Source organism: Eublepharis macularius, chromosome 9 (assembly GCF_028583425.1).
Source record: "Eublepharis macularius isolate TG4126 chromosome 9, MPM_Emac_v1.0, whole genome shotgun sequence".
Lineage (NCBI taxonomy): Eukaryota > Metazoa > Chordata > Lepidosauria > Squamata > Eublepharidae > Eublepharis > Eublepharis macularius.
In genome coordinates this window covers 62,717,372-62,738,261 of record NC_072798.1, presented here as the reverse complement: position 1 = coordinate 62,738,261, position 20,890 = coordinate 62,717,372, and the positions used below count along the sequence as shown (strand labels likewise).

The 20,890-nt window shown below is 42.9% G+C and overlaps 1 protein-coding gene across 2 annotated transcripts in view; it reads right to left on the bottom strand.

Annotated features, from left to right (window-relative positions):
- The window catches only part of PTPRR (protein tyrosine phosphatase receptor type R), a 120,388-nt gene that overhangs the window by 57,192 nt on the left and 42,306 nt on the right, over window positions 1-20,890 (bottom strand). Inside the window, exons 1-2 of one of the 2 annotated variants that reach the window (XM_054988750.1) lie at window positions 12,723-12,743; window positions 4,267-4,380 (exon numbers count right to left, since the gene is read on the bottom strand). In XM_054988750.1, the coding sequence (XP_054844725.1) occupies window positions 4,267-4,380; window positions 12,723-12,743 (135 nt within the window). Of the gene's footprint in view, window positions 1-4,266; window positions 4,381-12,722; window positions 12,744-20,890 lie in introns of those variants that run through there. The other variant, XM_054988751.1, reaches the window with a different exon arrangement.

The window sequence follows — 20,890 nt, the reverse complement described above, 5'->3', positions numbered from 1 at the left end:
GATAAATTCACCCATGGCCACCTGTGGCTCCCTGAAGGACACTCTCAGCCCATAAAGGTGCATATATAGTGCAATTTTGTCCTTGTTTTACCAACACTCAGAAGCAGGTGAAGCATGAGGTCTTCTGTCTCAGTGAATATATTTCCAGTTTACAGTGCCAGCAAAAGAAACCTGTGCACCATTTCTTTGTGGCTTATATCTGTTTGAGAATTTTCTACCATGTTTTGTGAATGTTGAGTTTATACACTGCGAACGGTCTGGGGATAAGATCGAACAGCTCTGACAAGTAGCTTGGTCAGAACAGAGAGTCAGACTCCCTCCCTTTCCCAGTTCTAAGCAGATGAAGGGGCAGTAAAGCAATTCACTAGAAGCAACACAACCCGACAGGAGGGAAGAGCTGCTTCAGGCAGGGAATGGTAAATTCTTCTCCTTTTCCTGTCCTGCCCTGTTTTGACACGTGAGTTGCTGGGAAGAAAGCGCTCCCCCTTTTAGGTCTGGAAGCAGTCATTCCTGGGGCGGGGGCGGGGTGGTGGTGGTCATGCAGGTGCAGCCAGACATGAAGGGCAATTGAAGGGAAGCAGCCATCCTAAGTAGACATGCTTTAGAAAAGACACATCGCTGCTGGGTAAAAGGATGGCTGTGAATGAAAAGAGCCCACACAACTACCCTAGCACCAGGAAGAAATGTTTTTCTCTCTCTTTAACATCACAGTTGGCAATATCTGTAACAAGCGACACTTCTAAGTTTGGAGAGGGTTCTGATGCTTATAACGGGAGTCTGGCTCAGGCCTATAGACTGCAGTTCTATTAATGGCTAGGACTGGAGTGGCACCAGAGAGCAAAGGGGGAAGGGGATTGGCTGAGATAACAGTGTTTTCTGCATGCACACTTAACCCGTGTTTTCTGTGAGGATAGGATCCACTTTGGTCTCTGAAATTCTGCACTTGAGGTGGATGAACCAAAGTGGTGTCAGTTTATTTTTTCTGCACTAGGAAAATGCTCTGTTTCTGCTGCAGGCTTTCTGGGGAACAGATCTGTTTTGCCAGCTGAGGACTTGTCAATTTCATGGACTGAGGAAACTTACAAGGTTTTGTTTTGAGGCACCAATGTTGCAACCCTGCTGTTTTAAAAATGCCAGAAAAGGATGGACTAAAAAGTACAGGAAGAACAGAGGGAAACTTTATAATATCAAGTGGGATTCAGGGCTCTCTCTGCAGAGTTTTTGTGTTAGCCATATTGCAGCTTTCCTCGCCATCAGTTGCAAGGTTTTTTGTTTTTAAAGGCACCAATGTTGCAACTTTGCTGCTTTTAAAAAAAAAATTAAATCAGGAAAAAAAATTAGATTGGCTGCTGTTCAAACAATCAAAGAGCAGAGATAAAGAGGAGGGTGAAAGGCAGGGCAGGCCTCACACGGAAGAAAGCATTCTGCATTTCAAAAAAGCCGCTGTTTGACTTTGCTGGGGGAAAACAACAACAGGGTATGTGTGCAGGGAGAAAAGCTGGGGAAAGATTGATTCTGCTGCAGATACAGCCATGCAGAATGCAAAAAAGTCTGGGAAGCAATTTGGAGACTGAATTGGGGTATTTGGACTGTGTGCAGAACTCCAGCAGCAAATCGATGCAGTATGGGGCCAGAACTGATGAAAAAGCCCCATGCAGAAAAGACCAAAGGTGACACCAGTGCCAGCAGTGTTAATAAAAACAAGGGCCTAAAGGGTCATTTTACCACAGCCTGTTCTGAAGAGTTGCCAGGTCCCTATACCCTCCCGCTGTGGGGGGGGGGGGACCTAGCACTTACCTTGTGCTGGTGGCTCTGGCACCTGCGCAATGACATCAGTTCCAGAAGTGATGTCATTGCACTTGTCATGGGAGCGCTCCCACGCTCTGTGCAGGGCCCAAATCTGCCCCAAACAAAGCGTAGGAATGCTCCCAGAGTTGTCATGATGTCCCCATGCCTGTAGGGACTCCTAAGGTACTGGTGGCGGGCAACCTCCAGGATCTTGCCACCTCCCGCTGACCACTGCAGGTTGGCGGGCAAGATGGCAAACCTCTGGGAGTTTACCTGCCACCGGTAGGCACCTGGGAACCCTATCTGAAGATGTTTGTAAAAACAAGAGTAAAAAATATTATATTGTATGCATGTTTCTCTGAGTGATAGATGCAAAGAAAACTGCCATCCACACAAAATTTGGGAACATTCATTCACCATTTGACTGCTGTTTTTCTACATGTGTATCACAAATCCACATGCAATGTAAAATCAGGACTGTCTTGAACAATTACCAATTGCTTAACTGACTGCTTTTTAAACCTTAGGATAGGCCTATGGAAAATTTGGTGAGCGTGGTACTCCCCTAAGTCCATTTTGAATCCAGAACCTGTCTGGGCTCAGTGACCCCAAATCCACCTGCAAATGTTCAGTGTGGTCCAAAGTCAGACTTGTACATAACCTATTCACTTTTAACAATGGCCATAAAAGAGAGAGGGAGAGGTTGGCAAGATTTAGCCCCTAATTCCCAAACTGGTTGTATAATAGCCATGTCCAGTACCAAGATCAATATTATAAAAATTTGCCTTCATAATTGCAGAGTCATGCAGCTGTTCAGACGCTCTGGATTCTGATAAGAATAGGGCACACAAAAAAAGGCCTCGTGGCAGGGCCAATTCTTAGCAGAAGCAACTCAAATGAACATATGAACTGCCTTAGACGTAAGTCACTTCCACACGTCCTTAATGAGATAGCCTGCCAATGGAACTCTGGAGGGTTACGTCACTCATTACATACATCATCGTTTCCCAAGTGCGATGTTTTTTGTTTTCATTTTTTATGCCGCTTTTTCTGCTTGATTATTATTGTATCAATGCATGTGGAGGCTTTTTTGCACTTTTGAAGTGCCCTCCCACAAATCTCCAACCCCTCCTCTCACCATTACCCCTCCCACACATACATCTGGCTCACATGAGCAATTATATAATTCCCCCTCCTTTTTTAAATGGTCCTTGCATTATTACAATATCTATGTATACAAAGAGAATCATACTGCAGTGTTTGCTACACTGGATCACTCGGCAATCAAGACTATCAGTCTAGGATCAACACTGAGAATGGGATGCCATTTCTGATTTTATTTCAAACTATCAATAAGGCTCATTGTTTGGGAAAATATAATGGGCCCTATCAGCGGTTTCCCACCCCTGCATTTTCACATGGCATCAGTCAAGGGAGGGGATCGGGGAAGAGAGCAGGGGCTCCCTCCTCCTCCAACCCCCCAGCCACCACTTAGCTTGTGTGCGGCCCTCCCAAGGCTCCGTGGAGGTGGTGGGGGCCCCGCCCCCACTGCTGTGGGACCTTGGGAGGGCCTTGCCAACGTGACTCACTTCTTATCCCTGCGTACTATATAGTGGGATATGGAATTGCACGATCGCACTACTCTACTGTTTGAATATTTATTAAACACTTTTGCATTTAAAACTTTGAGCAGGAAATCAACAGTAGAGAAGGAATACTATGCGTGCCCAGTTTCTACAGAAGCTGAAAGACAGGGAAACGGTATAGCACAATCCCATATGAGATCAAAAAAATAAATAAAGGAAAGTTGTGCGGGAATGCACCAACGTCATTTGTGACGAGGCACAGATAAAGAACATGTTTTCTGTTTTGGGACCTTTCCCCCTCCACGACAAACACCCACAAAACACGCATGAGGACAATGCATGTGGAAGGTGAGTTCTTGAAGCAGATCGAGAAGACGTGGCTTTGGGATAGGAAAAACCCGAAAAAATTGGTGCGTGTGGAAGTTACCTAAGTTAGATGCCTGGTCTATCAAGGACAGTGTTGCCTATTCTGACCAGCTGCAGCTGTCCAAGGTCTTAGGTTGAGGTCTTCCACAATACCTAACTTTTACCTGAAAAGGCAAGGGATTGAACCTGGAAAATCCTATGAGCCACAGCCCCTCCCCAGTGGCCACTGAGGGTGCCTTAACAAGGTACGAGTTCCAACACACCACTTAGGCTCAGCTTATTCCCAGTGGCCGTGATGTGGGAAGAGATGCTGTGCTTGGCTTATGCCTGTCATGGCTTCCTGTATCTGTCAGTCAGTCTACTGAGTCCCTCCAGTGCTGTTTATTTGGGGTGGCAAAATACCTGGTCCCGTTGTCATAACTTTTCTCCCTTACTGTCAAAATATATGGGAATATTTTTGTTATTAAACTCAATCTGCTTTTTATTCTCACAAGTTACATGGTGATGCAAAATGCTGGCCACTTACAATGAGTCTGTTGATATGCACTTGCTGAGGCAGCAGTCCTAAAGCAGCAGCCACTCCCTGGCGGAAAATCCGAAGCAATGTGATATTCAGCTTGTTTACATCCATTTGCAGAGTCTGCAAAACAAACCCAAAACATGAATGCTAATCATGCTAAGCACATTCAGTTCCCTGCTAATGAATGACCTCCGTGAATTGTGCAAATAGTTTTTCCCAGGACTACAGTGTGTGATGCCAATTTGCATTTCAAATAAAGGAGGGAAGACCTTGAGTGTGTTAAGGGCTATTGGTTTAGAACATGTTAGCATTTCCTTTTATCGTAACCTTAAGTTTACTGAGAGGTCAAAAGCTTTACATTCCTTGGCTGCCATTCTAAAACCTCTGCTCAGGAGAAAATCCCCCAGGCATCAATTAAGTGAAAAGCTGTATGATGACTGCTACCATTGTGAAAGGAGCGTGCAAAGGTTACCATTTTGCCACATAAGCATGCTCGTCAAGTGAGGGGAGAGATTTTCTGTTCAGCTCTTTAAACCCATTTTCCCCCTCCCCAGTAGGGACCTAAAGCAGCTTTCAACTTTCTCCCAATCTGCAGTTTATCTCCACAACAATCTTGTGAGGTAGGCTAGGTGGAGAGATAGAGACTGGCCTAAGGTCACTCAGTCAGCCGCCATGGCAGAGTAGGGATCTGAACCTGGATCGCCTGGCTACTCTGTCACTCTGTGCTGGCTCTCGTTTATACAGTTACATATGCTCATTTCCCAAGTTGTGGAAGTCACTCTAAACAGTCATAAGTTCTCCCTTTCAGTATCTCTTGACATATTCACAGACTGACATTCAAAGGCGTTTCTGGGGATGAGCCATGGCATAAGAGTAACCCCTTGGTGGCTTACTCATCCATTAGCTGTGACTATATTCATCAGCTGTGACTATATTCATCGGTTACCAGTCCCAACAGTTTCTTAGAAAGAAAGCATTTACATATTATGTAACAGAAAAAAGCATACATTCCCATCTATATGGAAGTGATTGTGATTCATTGACAGAGTACGCATGTTGCATGCTGAATATCCCAGGATAACTTTGCTGAGGGTTGCCAGCTCCTCTTACCCTCCCCTCTCACACATGCACTCCTGGTGCAGCGCGATTGTCTCTCTTTCGGGAGTGACATCATCATGCAGGGCTAGGAAGTGCTCCTGAGCTTTGTGCAGGGCCAATTTGGGCCCCCAAGGACTGAATCAGCCCAGCGTGAAGCTCAGGAGCACTTCCAAGGTCTGTGCGATGAGAACACACCCTGAGAGGGCAGTTCCCACACCATTTCCCCTGCCGGCCAGGTGAGTGGTGGCTGGGAGTGAGGGAACCCCCTGCCCCCATTGAGGGAACAGCAACCCTGCTTTGCTGAGCACTCATTTAGCCATTTAGAGATTGAAGGTAGCTGTCCAGGTTTATCAGGTTCATCAAGAGCTGGGACAGGCGTCTCTTGGGGCCTGACCATCTCACCCCAGCCAGAGTTAGTGGGGGGAATGGTGAACTGCAAACAGCTAGAGGGAGTATGGTTGCTCACCCATGGAAAGATGGGGTTGAGCAGGAAGAGATTACAGGGCCGCATTTAGGGGGAGACAGGGGGGTTTGCCCTGGGCGCCACCCAAGAGAGGACAGTGGGCGCAGCTCCAGGCTGGGAGCATGCGGAGCTGGTGGTGGCAGCGTGGGTGGCTGCGTGTGTGGGAGGGCTGGGAGGCCACCTGTGCTGAGCTGGCCCTCCAGCTCCTGCAGCAGCTGCTGGCTGGGAATGTGCTGCCAGGTAACTGGTGGGGAGGCAAGTAGCCGAATCGTGGGAGCGCTCCCAGGGTGGGTGGGTGCACCCTGCGTGATGATGTCCCTTCAGTTACATCATCATGCGGTGCTGGGAGTCAGTGCACGCTTCCTGCATGTACACGTGTGGTGACAGGGACACCATCTTTCAGGGGTTGCCCCAGGTGCCTGCAACTCATGCTACACCGCTGAGAGATTATCTTAGCCCTGAAACAAAACTGAGGCACCCATACTGTGAGAGACTGCCAAGAAATCATGTTCTGTAAAAATCAATAACACTGTTGCCATTATTCCACTCCAAAGTCTGTGTCATCATTGCTGGGCATGCACACAAAGGCCATTCTTACCTGACAGCCATGGCCAGTCATTGTAAACAATTCTGACCTAGATAGACCAATACTCTAAGACTATCAAGCAGCTTCATAAGTTCATATAGCTAAAGTGATTTATTTCTTTAGACTATACGCACACCGTTCTTGTAATTGTAAGAGCTGATTCTATTTTGTAAAATAAGCAAGAGACAACATATTTCACATATCCTGCCAGTTTGGTGTAGTGGTTAAGAGTAGCTGCCTCTAATTTGGAGAACCGGGTTTGATTCTCACAGGGTGACTATTGTGGGGATAATAATTAAATACTTTGTAAACCACTCTGAGTGGGTGTTAAGTTGTCCTGAAGGGCGGTATATAAATCGAATGTTGTTGTTGTTGTTATCATCATCATCTCAGTATAAACCATGCTAGACAACCTAAGGTGCACAGGCTATAATTGAAGGATTCCCAACATGATGCCTATGGGTGTAATCCAACATCTTTCCTGGTTCCCACCAAGTGTTTTTAAAAAAGGGTGGTTTCAGGTAGGGCATTTGCCCAGTAAGGCATCTGATAAGCCATTAGAGATTTGATTAGCTGTGCAGATTTTTAAAAACATTGCTTTACCAGCAGCTGCCACCATAACACAAGAATCTTCACTGCGTGGCTGAAGGTAAGCTGCAGCAGGCATTTTGTGGCTGGCTCCCCCTCCTGTGGCAGCCATTTTGTGACTGTGCTCACCATGCTGTGCCAGAATTCCAAAGGTACCTGCCGTTTCAAAAAGATTGAGGACCCCTGCTATAATCCTTTCCCTCCAAAACAACTAGCCCACACCACATGGCAGCAGTGAGGTGGCCTTTGCATACCGGATCTGGCCTACAGACCCTAAACAGCGCAGATTTATAATATTAGTTACCACACACATCTGAGGAATTAACATTCATAAATCAATACTGGATGCTCAGCATGAAATTCAAACTGATTTTAGAAGCATTTCAAATACTGATCATGTGTAAGACCTGCTCATAAGTTATGATGAATGCATGTAAAATTCATGGTTGGTGTACACTTGATTTTTTAAAATACGTGCTTTGAGTAATTCTCTTATTATATTCAATGCATGTACAACAAAACATGTGATTTAAACGCTACTTTTATCCAGGTACTGGTCCCTGGTTTCATTTGCAAAGTGAATGCATGTTGGCTCTTCCTTACAAAGACATGTATGTACATAGAAACAGGATATACATGTGTTCACTGTAATGCGAACAGAGCTACTGAGTTACATCATGATCCATATTGTATCCGTATTGTATCATGATCCATATTGTCTACTCTAACTGGAAATAGCTCAGCAATGTTTCAAGTGGAGGTCTTTTAATCACCCACAACCTGAGCCTTTTAAGTACAGTTGCCAAGGTTTGAACCTGGGACAACCTGGGCAAAACAGATGCTCTGCTATTGAGCCACAACCTTACAGCTGGCACCTTCTGTTTGACAAAGGTAATGTTGAGCCATCTCAAGGAAGACAGCAGTAATTAATCACATTACCACTTGCTGATCTGTACTGTTTATCATTTAGAGCACCTGCTCCTTAAGGAGAACACAACTTTGAATGTGCTACACGTACAAACCAGTTGTGATTCAGAAAGCCTAATGGGGAGGATGGTAGTCACCCTAGAGGACTCAATTTCCCGGTGCAATTTATTAATCTGGATACAGCAACTGTTAGCGACAGTTTCCAGGTTTCTGTGCTTCAGGCTACAGTTGATGATTGTGCAGTGTCAAGTACTTAGAAAGATGGAGTCTAAAAAAACTTGCAAAAGATCAAAACAGTGTAGTAGCTTCCACCAATGATCTCTGTAATGTCTTCTTTAGAGGGATAGAACAATTGGTGGATTACAGAAAAACAGTAAAGTGACACTTAAAGCAAGGTGCATTTTGCTTGAATGTAAGGTATTGATTTTGTATCAATACCTTCCACACAAGTGAAATGCATTGTACTTTAGCAGAGAAGTGTATTTTGCTTATCTATCTGTCTAAATAAAGACAAGTGTCCTGACTGACTCATCAACACCCAGCCCAAACCCCTGGACCTAGAAACATGAAATTTGGGGAGAACATTCATTTCATGATATAAACACCCACTAAGAAGAGATTTTAAGAAAGTTGCCCCCTAAGTGGGTAAAAAGAGGGTAAAATGTGTTTTCCCAAAGGGATACAGCTTCCCTGTGTGGCTGGCAGGCTGCTGCCTGCTTGTGCTCCCGACCACTGCCAGCTTGACCACTGTTCCCTGATTGGGCCAGCCTTTCATGGTTATTTGCATATGCAGGCTGACTGGAGCTCACAACATTCCATATCTCAGCCCTGCCCCCGAGACAGTTGGAAGAGGAGGTCATTTGCATATGCGGCCTGCTTGGCCCTTGCCCCCCACACTCTAAACAGTATGCAATTGCTACTGGGAGTCATTGAATATGTACTGAGGTAAAATGCACCTCCCAGAATTCCCCTGAAAGTTCACTAGAGCCTGGCTTTCCCATGTGGCTGGCAGGCTCCTGCCTGCTTGCACCCCTCTTGATTGGTCAGCTGTGGAACTCTGTGTTCTGAGGTAAAAATCAGGTAAAGGAAACTTCAGACAGTCAAAGAAAGATGGTACAAGACTCCTGAATAGGGATAATATGTTTTGCTTTATTCAAACACCTTTGTGAAGCTCGGGTACTATGCTATTATACTACAAAACAAACTAAAAAAAAAACACAAACCAAAAAAATGTTACATGCCCATAAGTATTATAAATGGATTTAAAGTAGTTAAATACCATAGCATAGCACAGGTATCAAGCTAATCTTTCATAAACATAAATTTGTAATGGCAATAGGGATACCATACCCCCAGAGATACTATACCCCCACCCCTCACAACCCGCCACACCTGTGCGCAGCAGCTGCCTGGATCGTCTCAGTTTGGCCCAGATCAGGGCCGCTGTGGAGCGCAGGAGCGCTCCTGCACTCCACAGCAGTTCAAAACGGGCCCAATCCGTGCCAAAACAGGCTCATTTTGGGCCCGTTTTGGCACGGATTGGACCCGTTTTGGGCCGCTGAGGAGGGCAGGTGGGTGCACTCAGGGGGGGTGATGACATCACTTCCTGGAAGTGACGTCATCATGCTTGTGGGAGCGCGAGCGTGCAAAGCACACATGCACCCCCCCACACACACACGGAAAGGTGAGTGCCAGGCCCCAATCCCCCCTGCTGGGAGGTTGAGGGGGCCTGGCAACCCTAAATGGCAAACATCAACTTTTGGCCAGTATAAGCAGCTAAACTTATGTTGTATACATAGCATTGTCAATATGGAAGGGGGTTCTAATGGATAACATTCCAGGGTTCTGCTGGTATTGCCACCGGGACTGGATAAAAATTTCCTGTCCTGTTAATAAGGGCATAATATGTGTTAGGGTTGGCAACCCTACCTCATCCTAGAGATCTCCTCGAACTACAACTGATCTCCAAATGACAGAGACCAGTTCCACTGGAGAAAATGGCTGCTTTGGAGTATGTGGACGCTATGACATTATACCCTGCTGGGGCCTCTCCTCTTCCCAAATCCTGCCCTCTCCTAGATTCCCCCTCAAATCTCCAGAGATTTTCCAGCCCAGAGTTGGAAACCTTATATCTTTGGGAATGGGAAGCTGAAACATTTTCAAGGCATGGAAGTAAACTTCATGTGGTAAATAACATCCCTTTAAAGTCTCTATTAAATGGACAAGATTGTGACTGTCTTTCTCCAGGCGGTTGGCAGCAGTATGTTCTAGTCACCAGGGGAGCCTGACAAGGTACTGCTAGGATGTGGCTATAAATCCAGCAGACCATTTTGTGAGGAGTGAGGGAAGTCTATTCTGGTTGCTGCATTCTGCACTACTTTCTGAACACGTTCCAAAGGCAGCCACACATGAAGAGCATGAAAAGCACAGAGACACAATGGGTTATAAATAGGTTTTTAAAAAACTGACAAATAAAATAAATCAATCCTAAACAAACAAGGCAAGGTATTGTCTTGGTGTTCTGAAAATGTTTGAAACTCATTTTGGTAGCTTTAATTGACTTCCTGTCACAGTATGCCCAGGAGGATTCAAGAATGCAAAGAAGCTGGAGGCAGTTTGTCCTGTCTTGCCCTTGCAAGTGCCTTTATGGAAGTTCACAAACTTTTGGAGCAAATACTTTCCCACAGAATTTTTTTCTGAACTCCATCTCTGCCTCACAAATAGTCGAACCCTTAACATAACATTTCACAGCACACTGTTCACACCCAGTCAAGATCTTTAGGCTCTCCACTTTCCTTTCCTGCTGTCCATATACATTTTGAGAGGGTCGTAATGCATCACAATGACCTGGCAGCTATGTTTCCTTCCCCAAACATCTGATGGACAAGAGGAGTATATCCCCCATTGGAAGAATGCCTTTGGGGGAAAGGCAGGAGAAAATTATTACCGTAAGCAGTAATTAAAAACAGTACCTCCCTGCAGGGCAGTCTATTTCCTTGCACAGATTTTTTTAAATAGTTGTTTTGTTTACTATGAAAATAACCTTTTCGATCAACTAGCCCCCTCCCTTGTATCATAGGCTTTCCAACAGAAAAAAAGATACCCAATCCCCAAGTAACTTACAAATACAATTAGGTTTCATAATCACACTTAACTTTGCCCTGATTTCACATGTTCCCCAGGGAGTGCAGTTTAACTGAGAATTAAAATGGTAGGAGGCCTCATAAAAGAAACAGCTGAGATATATTTCAAAGCCAGTTTAAAACTTTCAGATCTTTCAGTGTGGATTTGGTTTCTCATTTTAAATAAAGTGAAATAATGCACAAGGCTATACTTTGGAAGCAAAACATCACTTATATTAGTGGAACATGAAAGATGGTGAACTCAATTGTACCTTGTTACCATGTCATTCTTCTCTGTGTCTCTCTTTGCAATGGGTGTAACTCTCCTTAGGACTGTACCGTTAATAAGAAAGACTGTGCTCAGTGCAAAATGTATTTTAGATTACTGGAACAAAGTTGCAATGGCAGCTCTCTTTTTGAAAACACAGAAGCCAACCAGTCTGTCCAACCAGCGGTGTAGCATGGGTTTGGAGTGCCTGGGGAGATTTCTGGGCTCCACACGCATATGCGCAAAGCGCGCATGCACTCCTGGGATTGCGCAATGACATCACATAAACAATTTCTTAAACCTCACAATAACTAGGTTATGACACATCAAAAATATCATTGCCTAGAATACTTAGAGCTTCCTATCCAAAGGACAACCTGATCTCTGGAAGACTCAGAGCAGAACCACAAGTGACAAAAGGCACAGATTGGACACTTGTCTGCTTCCCTCAAGTTTTGATGGGAAATGTAGGCAGCTTGGTGGAATGTTGGACAAGTGACAGTTGAAAAGTCCATTGGACAGCAGTCAGAGAGCGAAGCTGCGAGACCAGGATGCCTACATTTCCCATCAAAACTTGAGGGAAGCAGACAAGTGTCCAATCTGTGCCTTTTGTCACTTGTGGTTCTGCTCTCAGGTGGCTGAAATGCCTCATCCAGCAATGGTGGAAAGTGCTGTCAAGTTGCAGCTGACTTATGGCGACCCCCATTTATAAATTATTGTTGAATTACATGACTGTCCTTTGGCACTTTAAAGCATCCTGAATGCATTATGATCAGTGATTTTTAAGTTATAACCATAATTACTGGAATATTTTATCCTTGATGGCTTTTACCCTATGTGAAACCTCCCTCCCCCCAAGTACTATTGAATTTCTCCCAGCCTTCACCTTCCAGCAGTCCTGTGCACAATGCTTTAGGAAAAAAAGTCCCTAAGTATTCCAGTGTTCGATTGCCTCATAATATTATGTGCTATTTCAGAAGGAGGGCTTTAAAAACATTTTCCATAGATAATGGTTTACAGAAGTGAAAAAGGTAATTTTATCTGAGATCACAGCCATTTAAACAAATCACACCATTTAGCAGAATCTATTGATCCTTATATTTATCAGTCAAATTAGTCAATTACCCTTTCTGACTTGCAAAAATCCAATTCTTTCTAGCTATGAAAATGTATACATCTGTATTATACTTGGCTAGTATTTGAAAACCATTCTGTCTCATTCTAACCCATTTATCAATTTCACTGAAAACAAGAGACAGCCAACCATTCAAGGACTGTTGTAAAATGGAAATAAATTTTACTAATGGACTTCCATAGTAGCATAAATCTAATCATTTAGAACTTTAACCAAGAATTTAGTACTATTGGGTTGGATCCAGCCATTTTTTCCACTCAGTCTCAGCCAATCACCTTCTTTACTATACTCCCCATCCCACATGACTTTTGTCCATGATCCGCAGCATAACCTTTTTGGTGGCCAAAGGAGACCCTTTCCTTCCTTTGTTACAGATAGAAAACATGATTGGATCCAGTCAATTATGTTTGTTTGAATGAAACAGTACCTAATCTTTTCTTTTTCTTCAGGCTGGCTGTGGTAAAATTCTCACAACATGGACAAATGTCAGAGGCAATCAATTGCCCCTGTTGTTGTAGGTGTACCACAGTAAGTTTTCCCAGAGTAAATAGCTGTATATAAACAATCACAAGAAGACTATGATGGCTCCAGTTTAGCTCAAGTTCAACCACAGGAAATTCCATTGGCAGCAATGGAGCAAGTTAGTTTGAAGTGCCATTAATTAACAGGACTTAGCGATGACTAACTTTACCAGAATTGGGACTATTACATAAAAGACAAGGTTTATAAGAACTGTTGCTAATATTCCAGTTGCCCTCTAGGGTGAAAAATAGGTTCTGCATCTGCAAATATACAGGTATGAAAAAACTTATTCTCAAAATCTGAATTTTGAATTTCATGTGTAGAATTCTGGAAAAGGGTATAGGACTTAATAATGAAATGCCTGTGAGAAAACATCAGGCACAAATGTAGCTTTTCTGAAACTACCAATATGAATACCATCATCGGTGTATGGACTTACTGAAGGCAATCAACTGCTGTATTCTCTGATGCTAGAAGTGGGCCAGGATCCAGAAGACAATTTTACCACAAAGCACATGAATTCAGATCTAGCTGAAAAACTACATATAACATAAAAAAGCAGGATTATGTTTCTTACCTTAGGAACAATTTTCCTTATGAGTGACACAATGAGCAAAATTTTAACACATGTCCATTCATTTTTAGTACAACAAGATGAAATATACCAGGAGGCTGAATCCGGCCCGCAAGCATCAAGTTGGCTAGATCTGGACTAGATGGAATGAAAGTGACTTTGTATATTTTTCTGGCGAACAGTTTAATATTCTTTCCTATTATGAAGCTCTAAGACAGCTCCAAAGAGGGGTTGAATAGTTTGTTCAAAGAAAACAATACAAGAAAGTATGCCAACTGGACACTGGAATATGTAACCATAATCTCCCCTGCAGTTCAAATATAGTATTATCTGTTACTGTAAGAATGCCTGTCAGCTATAGTCCTGTGTATGCGTTCTTGGAAGTAAATTCCCCTGTAACCAGAAGGGTTTGTTTCCATGACAGTGTACTTTGGATTGAACTTCTAAAGAGATACCTTCTAGACCAAGATGCAGAGGAGTTAGCCGTGTTAGTCTGTGGTAGCAAAATCAAAAAGAGTCCAGTAGCACCTTTAAGACTAACCAATTTTATTGTAGCATAAGCTTTCGAGAATCAAGTTCTCTTCGTCAGATGCCTGTATCAGGCATCTGACGAAGAGAACTTGATTCTCGAAAGCTTATGCTACAATAAAATTGGTTAGTCTTAAAGGTGCTACTGGACTCTTTTTGATTCTTCTAGACCAAGCGTCAATGAAATTTCATATGAACTAAGCAAACATAAAACCCTGAAGATATTTTATTCCCCTGTTGACTGTATTTTCAATAATATGTTCTAAAAGACATAATACCAATAGCTCACTCTTTTTAAAATTCATTAAACTACTGCAATCCGGCATTTTGGCAATCTACCATGACGGTTTTTATATTTAAGAAATGCAAAAACAGAAAACACACAAGATTCTTTTAAAGTCTGCGCTCAAAGCCACTAAGAGCCACCAGGTTGTACAAAGCATAAATCTCAGCTATGCTTAATATACTTTGGTACTCATTTAAGAAGGAGGAGAAAAAAGTTATTGTACCTCAAACAGTGATTTCATGGGTTCTCTATTTTTTCAGATGTGTTTGATGCTTTCATGTCCATGCACACGGCACTGATTGTCTCATTTTCTCGTCAGGGTGTGATTCACTTGAAGCATATTGGTTTCTAAGCCAACCGAGAAATCGAGTGCAATTCCCATTCAACCCATGTAAAGTCAGTGCCAGCATAACTGGTCCCAGAACTGCTGAGAGTTGCTCCTTTGGGATGCACCTCAGGTGCCTGATGCTTTTGCAGTTGATCAGAAGTAGAAGGTACAGACTTTTCACGGTAAAGAGTATGGTGTGGAGAAAGCATTCAATTCTTAAAGGTATCATTATCACATATAGGTAAGGACTAAGCAATGCCTTCCTCGTGAACCTTTGCAAGATCATCCCTTCAGCAAACAACAAAAATATTTCAACTTGCAACCTGACTCTATTCAGAAGACTACTGAAGTCAAATAAATGTGTTAAGAGGTTACTTCCTCTGATTTCTATTTTATACTGTCAAAAAAGAGGGCCTAAAATAAATTGCATCAATGAAGCATGTACCTATTTATGGGAAGGCAATAGTTAAACATGTTATAATTCACTCTTAAAGGAATACAATCAAAGTTATCTCATACTTAGAGCCATTAAAATGCCAATCAATTCTCCTTGAAGATTCTGGACATATTCAGACACTACAAAGTCCACATGGTGGACATATGGCACACATGAGGACTTTGGATCAGACATGTGCCTTGAGTTCTGCACTGAGAACTCAGTTCCCAGGTATGTGGGGACCCAATCCAGATTGGTCCTGTGGCACTTGTAGAAAGGGCTGAATCCTCCCTCTCTGATCCATTTTTCCAACCTGAAATATCCCTGAAGGAACCACTATTTATTTGTTTGTTTTAAACCATTTTTCTGGCAACACAGTACTATTTGCCCCACTGGGGAAACTTAAATCTACAGATGGCTACACCGATACAAGAATTAAGCACACTCTTTTCATAAACCAGGTTCCCTATGCAAAGAAAGCCCTCACATGGTTGGAACTGAGTTCCCAGCACAGAACTCCATTGTCATGTTGGTTGAAAGTCCACATGTCTGCCAAGTGAACTTCATAATGTGTGGCTCAGCCCTTGGAGTATCAAAACGAAGCAAAAATATCCCCTTCATAAAATACCACAGAATTCTCTTTCAAGCTGCTTTTTAAAACTCATCTGGCTCGTACTCTTATCAACCTTCTTAGGAAGCCAATTCCTAAGTAGCAGCACTCACAAAGGCCTTGATATGGGTCATTGCAAGTAAATGCAAAAACCTGAAGAATTACTTGGTTCACATGGAAGACATTTTGTTCAATTCCGTAGATCAATATGGTAATCATATTCATATAAGCTCTTTGTAGGATAGATGAAAGCATGTTTGAAAGAACAGAGAGGCTCTTCGGAAAATTCCATTTCTTTCATTAATTCACCACCCCCAAGGTTCACTGGTAATCCAGACTAGCATGGCACTAGTTACTTCATTTCTATTGCTGGTTCCGAAACACACTGCAGTTGGTGACAGCATTGCAACTAATATGAGGCACATAGCAACAGGGCTTTGAAATGACCCACTCAGCAGTATTACTTCTAGGGATGTGCAGTTAAAAATGTATTAATCAGGATTCAACCCAGACCACACCCCATTTTATGTACTACTACAGTATAATTCCTGCTATACAGGAGGATTGGTTGGAAACCAGAAATCGGCTTTATAATTCATTCTGGCACTTTGATGTCAGGTAAGTTTTCATTTCCCTAAGCCAGGGGTCCCCAACATGCTGCCCATGGGTGCCATGCTGCCTGCCGAGACCTTTCCTGGCACTCACCAAAACTTTTTAGAAAGTTGGTGGATCCAGGTGGGCTTTTACTCAGCAGAATTTCTGATTGGCTACTGGATATATGACAAATACTTCCAGATGAGTGTTTCTTAGCTAGTTCAATATGTATACTTACTTTGTGTGTATGCAAGAAAATGTTTTTAAACAATATGTTCATTTTAAAAAGTATCCTGTTAAACAGAGCTTCTGCCTGAAATACTAAAGTGATACTCTTAGAGTTAGTCAGAATTGCCAGCATCCTACCTGAGAATCTCTCCTCCTCTCTCTTCTCCCACAACTGTAGCATGTACAAGTTCTGGCTAAAACCAGATTGTTCTGAGAGATTAAGGCAGTATCTTCCTGGCCACTAAAGCTAGAATCTGTTGTGAAGTCCTGTGGGAATCTCCTCACAGCACAGGGGCTGAGTCTTGATAATACATTTTACATTTTTTGTTCTGGGTGATCCCGATTGCCGAGATTGTAAACAGGGTGATCTATAATTACACTGTGTAGCAAAGATGACTTTGGTTTCAAGTCATCCAGAAACCTTTAGATTAAATACATATATAGTAGGATTGCCAACTCCAGGTTGGAAAATTCCTGGAGATCTGGGGGGAGGGGATCCTGGAGAGAGAGGTGAGGGACCTCAGCAAGATATAATGCTATAGAGTCCACCTTCTGAAGCACCCATGTTCCCCACAGGAACTGACTCCTGGAGATCTCTGTCCTTTGGAACTGTAATTTTGGGAGCTCTACAAGTCCCACCTGGAGTCTGGCAACTCTGGTGTATAGATAGAACATAGGCTTGCGTTGCAGAGACACTTCTCAAGGTGTCCCAAAACAAGGCAAGAGAACTGTGGTGCACGATAGATAGACTGAATGCCCCCAAGGAGCCGGAAGGGGAAGGAAAGAGGGGAGAGGACATGAATGATTGTGCAGGGGGTGGATCTGGGGCAGGTGGAGGAAAGGTGAGTGTAAACATCTGCAGGGCTCAGCATGTTCTCGCATTAAGGAAAAAATTGTGATACACCAGCATCCCTTAAACATGGGCAAACCCTGGCATAGTGGTGAAATCACCTCTGAAGGTATCGAATGCTGTGCATAAATGAGATTCAGTTTCGTTTTCCCGGCCATGTCGGACGCTCCTCTCCGCAGGTCCGGGAGGAAACGTCCAAGCAGCCTGATCGGGTGGTTGACCTGCGAGGGTTAACCCCCAGGACTCCCAGTGAGGGGGTCAGGGTCCGGAGCGTGGTGGGAAGAACCCCCTGAAAGCAATGCAGGGGGTAAATTGCACGTTTGCTCCAATGGAGGCCGGCAGACTTGCGCAGCACATCGTGTGCCGCCGGGCCATAGAGAACGGCAATAAGCAGATTTAAGGTGAAAATCCCTTCTGATTTCTAAGCGTATGCGAAGGATTGGTGGGAGTTGAAGCTAAGAAGGCGCGGATTTCTTCCCCTCCACGGAGTTTCGGAACTTACCTTGCGCCCCCCCCCCCCCAAGATGGCGATGAAAAAGCAGAGCCCCGCGATGAGTAAATTGGTGATGGCGATGTTACAGGGGAAGGGGGAAACCCTGGAAGAGATGGTCAGACGAGCGGTCTTTGAAGCTATGCAGCCCTTTGTAGCGAAGTTAAATGAAATGGGGCAAAAGGTTGATTCAGTGGAAAGCGAAGTGAAAACCATTAAAGAAACAGCGTCTGGAGCAGAGCAGTCTGCACGCGAAAACATAGTACTCATGAAAGCAACAAGTAAAGAAGTGAAGCTCTTGGAGAATCAAATAATAGGGTTACAAGCGGACCATGCCCAAACGGTACTGCGTCTTCAGAATGTAAAAGAGGAGCAAAGTGAAAATTTAAAAGATTTGGTGTTGGAACTTTTGGCGTCATTCGCTAAGGCAACTAAAGAAGAGTTAAAAAGCGATATTCTGGAAGTCCGTCGGACATCTTCAAAATATGCAATGAAGCATCAGCTGCCTTGCGAGATTATTATTGACTTTTCATCTAAGAAGACTCGGGACACCATCTTATATAATTCGTATAATGTGGACTTGGACTATCTGGGCAATAAGGTTAAGATATTGAAGGATGTTCCATTTTTGGCTCGTAAAAGAAGATTTTAATATAAAAAACTTGTGGCTTTCCTGAGGAAATGTGAAGTAAAATACAAATGGTTGTTTCCGGAAGGCATCTGGTTCAGATACAAGGACCAAACCTACAAGTTAACATCGGAAGTACAGCTGAGGGACTTTTTGTTTAACCATCAGGAGTTCCAGCAAGAAGAAAGTTCAAAGCCTGAAGGGGAGAGTGGGGGGGAGGAGGGAACGAGCGCAGCTATTGTAGCTGCGCAGAGAGAACTGAGATCGAGACGCGGGGGGGGGGGGAGACCTGATCCTGAATGTAGTCTGCATTTTATAAGATCTACCAATCTGATAGCATATTAGAAAGTTAACTTTAAAGAAAAATTGCAGTATGAAGGGAAGACAAGACATGTAGATGTAGTGGGTGTTTTCTGTTTATATGTTGCTCTTCCCTTTTCCCCAGTCCCCTTTTTTCCTTTATATTTCTGTAGTTTTTTGTAGTTTTTTATGTTAGAAATTAAAAAAAAAAGAATGCTGTGCATAAATCAGAAAAACATTCGACACAGTATAGGGCCAAATGGGAAGCAAATAGCCTGCATGTAAAAGGTCTGTCCACGCTTCTAAAATGTTTAGTGTGAGGCAGAAAAGATGGTAAAGACATCAGTGTACAGTATAACAACCATTAACAGACTGAATAAGCTTCAATCTTTATTTTTGAGTAAAGGCTGCCAATAGTTATAGATGCACAGCAGGATAAGTGATTACTTTCAGCAAACTGGTTTTGGATAGTAGGGGAATTTCAAAATCAAATTCAGATGAACTTGTATTCAAAATATTGATTTGGGGTGGGGGATGGTTTCATTCTTTAAACAATTAACCCAGGGAGTGGCCAGGCAGTCACTTTTGAGTCAGCCACAAGGTGATTGAGCCAGAGTTCCATCAATAAGTATTATGCATTATTAACTATAATACAATCATGACGAGTTTGCTCTGAAATTAACACAGGAATCAACAGCTTCATATCTATAATCTACTCTTGATAGAAACAGGACCAGTATACTATAACTTAAATTAGCTTGTCAGCTCTGGTAATCTTCATGATTAAATGGACATTTCTTGTTTACTTAGGCTTATTTCTTTTTTCCCAACATTGCTTTTTTCCATATCTGCTCATTTAATTTGTAACCAATTTTTTATACTTAGAGCATTGTAATGAGATCGTTTTGAAATAGGAAAGCATTTAAACTTCCTATTAAGTTTGATTTATGGATAGTGTTCTAGTATACAAGGAAAATAATATTAAAAATTCACAAAGCATTTTGGTCCTGGTTATATTTAGCCTTTTCTTCACTGCATATGTTCCTCATTGCCACCTATGTGCTAATATGGCTGGTTCCGGCAAGGATACACAGACACCTTGGGTATGGTTGGAATCTCCACAACTTTTTAATATTCTATAACAAAAAGCTGCAAATGCCCTAAAAACTACATTTGTTTGCAAGTCCTCACTGTCATAGTTTCTGAATGCCTCAACAAGGCCTAAGTGAAGTGAAATATCCAATGGAAATTCTGGCAATACTGAAAGTGACATTTCAATGGTAGACCAAAGTTGGAAGAATGTCACAGGACCAGTTCATCGAGAAGACGGAAGATTTATATTGTATATTATTTTATATTGTAGAATCTTTGCCCTCTGCCTCATATGCATGATATTCCTCTTGGCAGTTTGTTGTTTTAACCAATCTTAGAAATTTTATCAAAAAATGTGAATGATCTCTCCACAGACTCTGACAACAATATTATTCTGTTTCATTAATAGTGCATGCTTACACACACAAGAAAAAACTGGTTCAGTTACACTCACCACTGGGGAGAAAACAGTCTAGCTGCTTTGTAAACATGAAATGACTTCATTAGGGCTAATGATCTGAATGGTACCTACTCACATATAGCTCTGGAGAGGTAGCTTCCACAGAATGCAATTTACTTCCAGTTCCTGTATGTGTCATTTAATTAGCACAACATGTGTCTGAAACATTGACTATACCCTTTTGAATATGCCTTTTTCTTAGTGTCCACACAGTAACGACGACGGCGACAACGTTCAAATTATATACCATCCTTCAGGACAACTTAATGCGACACTTTAGTGGTTTATAAAGTGTGTTATTATTATTTTCACGACAATCACCCTGTGAGGTGGGTGGGGCTGCGAGAGCTTGAAGAGAGCTGTGACTGACCCAAGATTAGAGATAGGCATGAACAGCAATACGAACAAAAATAAGCCAGAACAACTCAATCTGCTGTTTGTGAACAAGCTGTTCGTGAGGCCCCATTCTAAACGAACAAGTGGTCGTTGCAAGCCTCGTTCATTGCGTTCGTCAGCC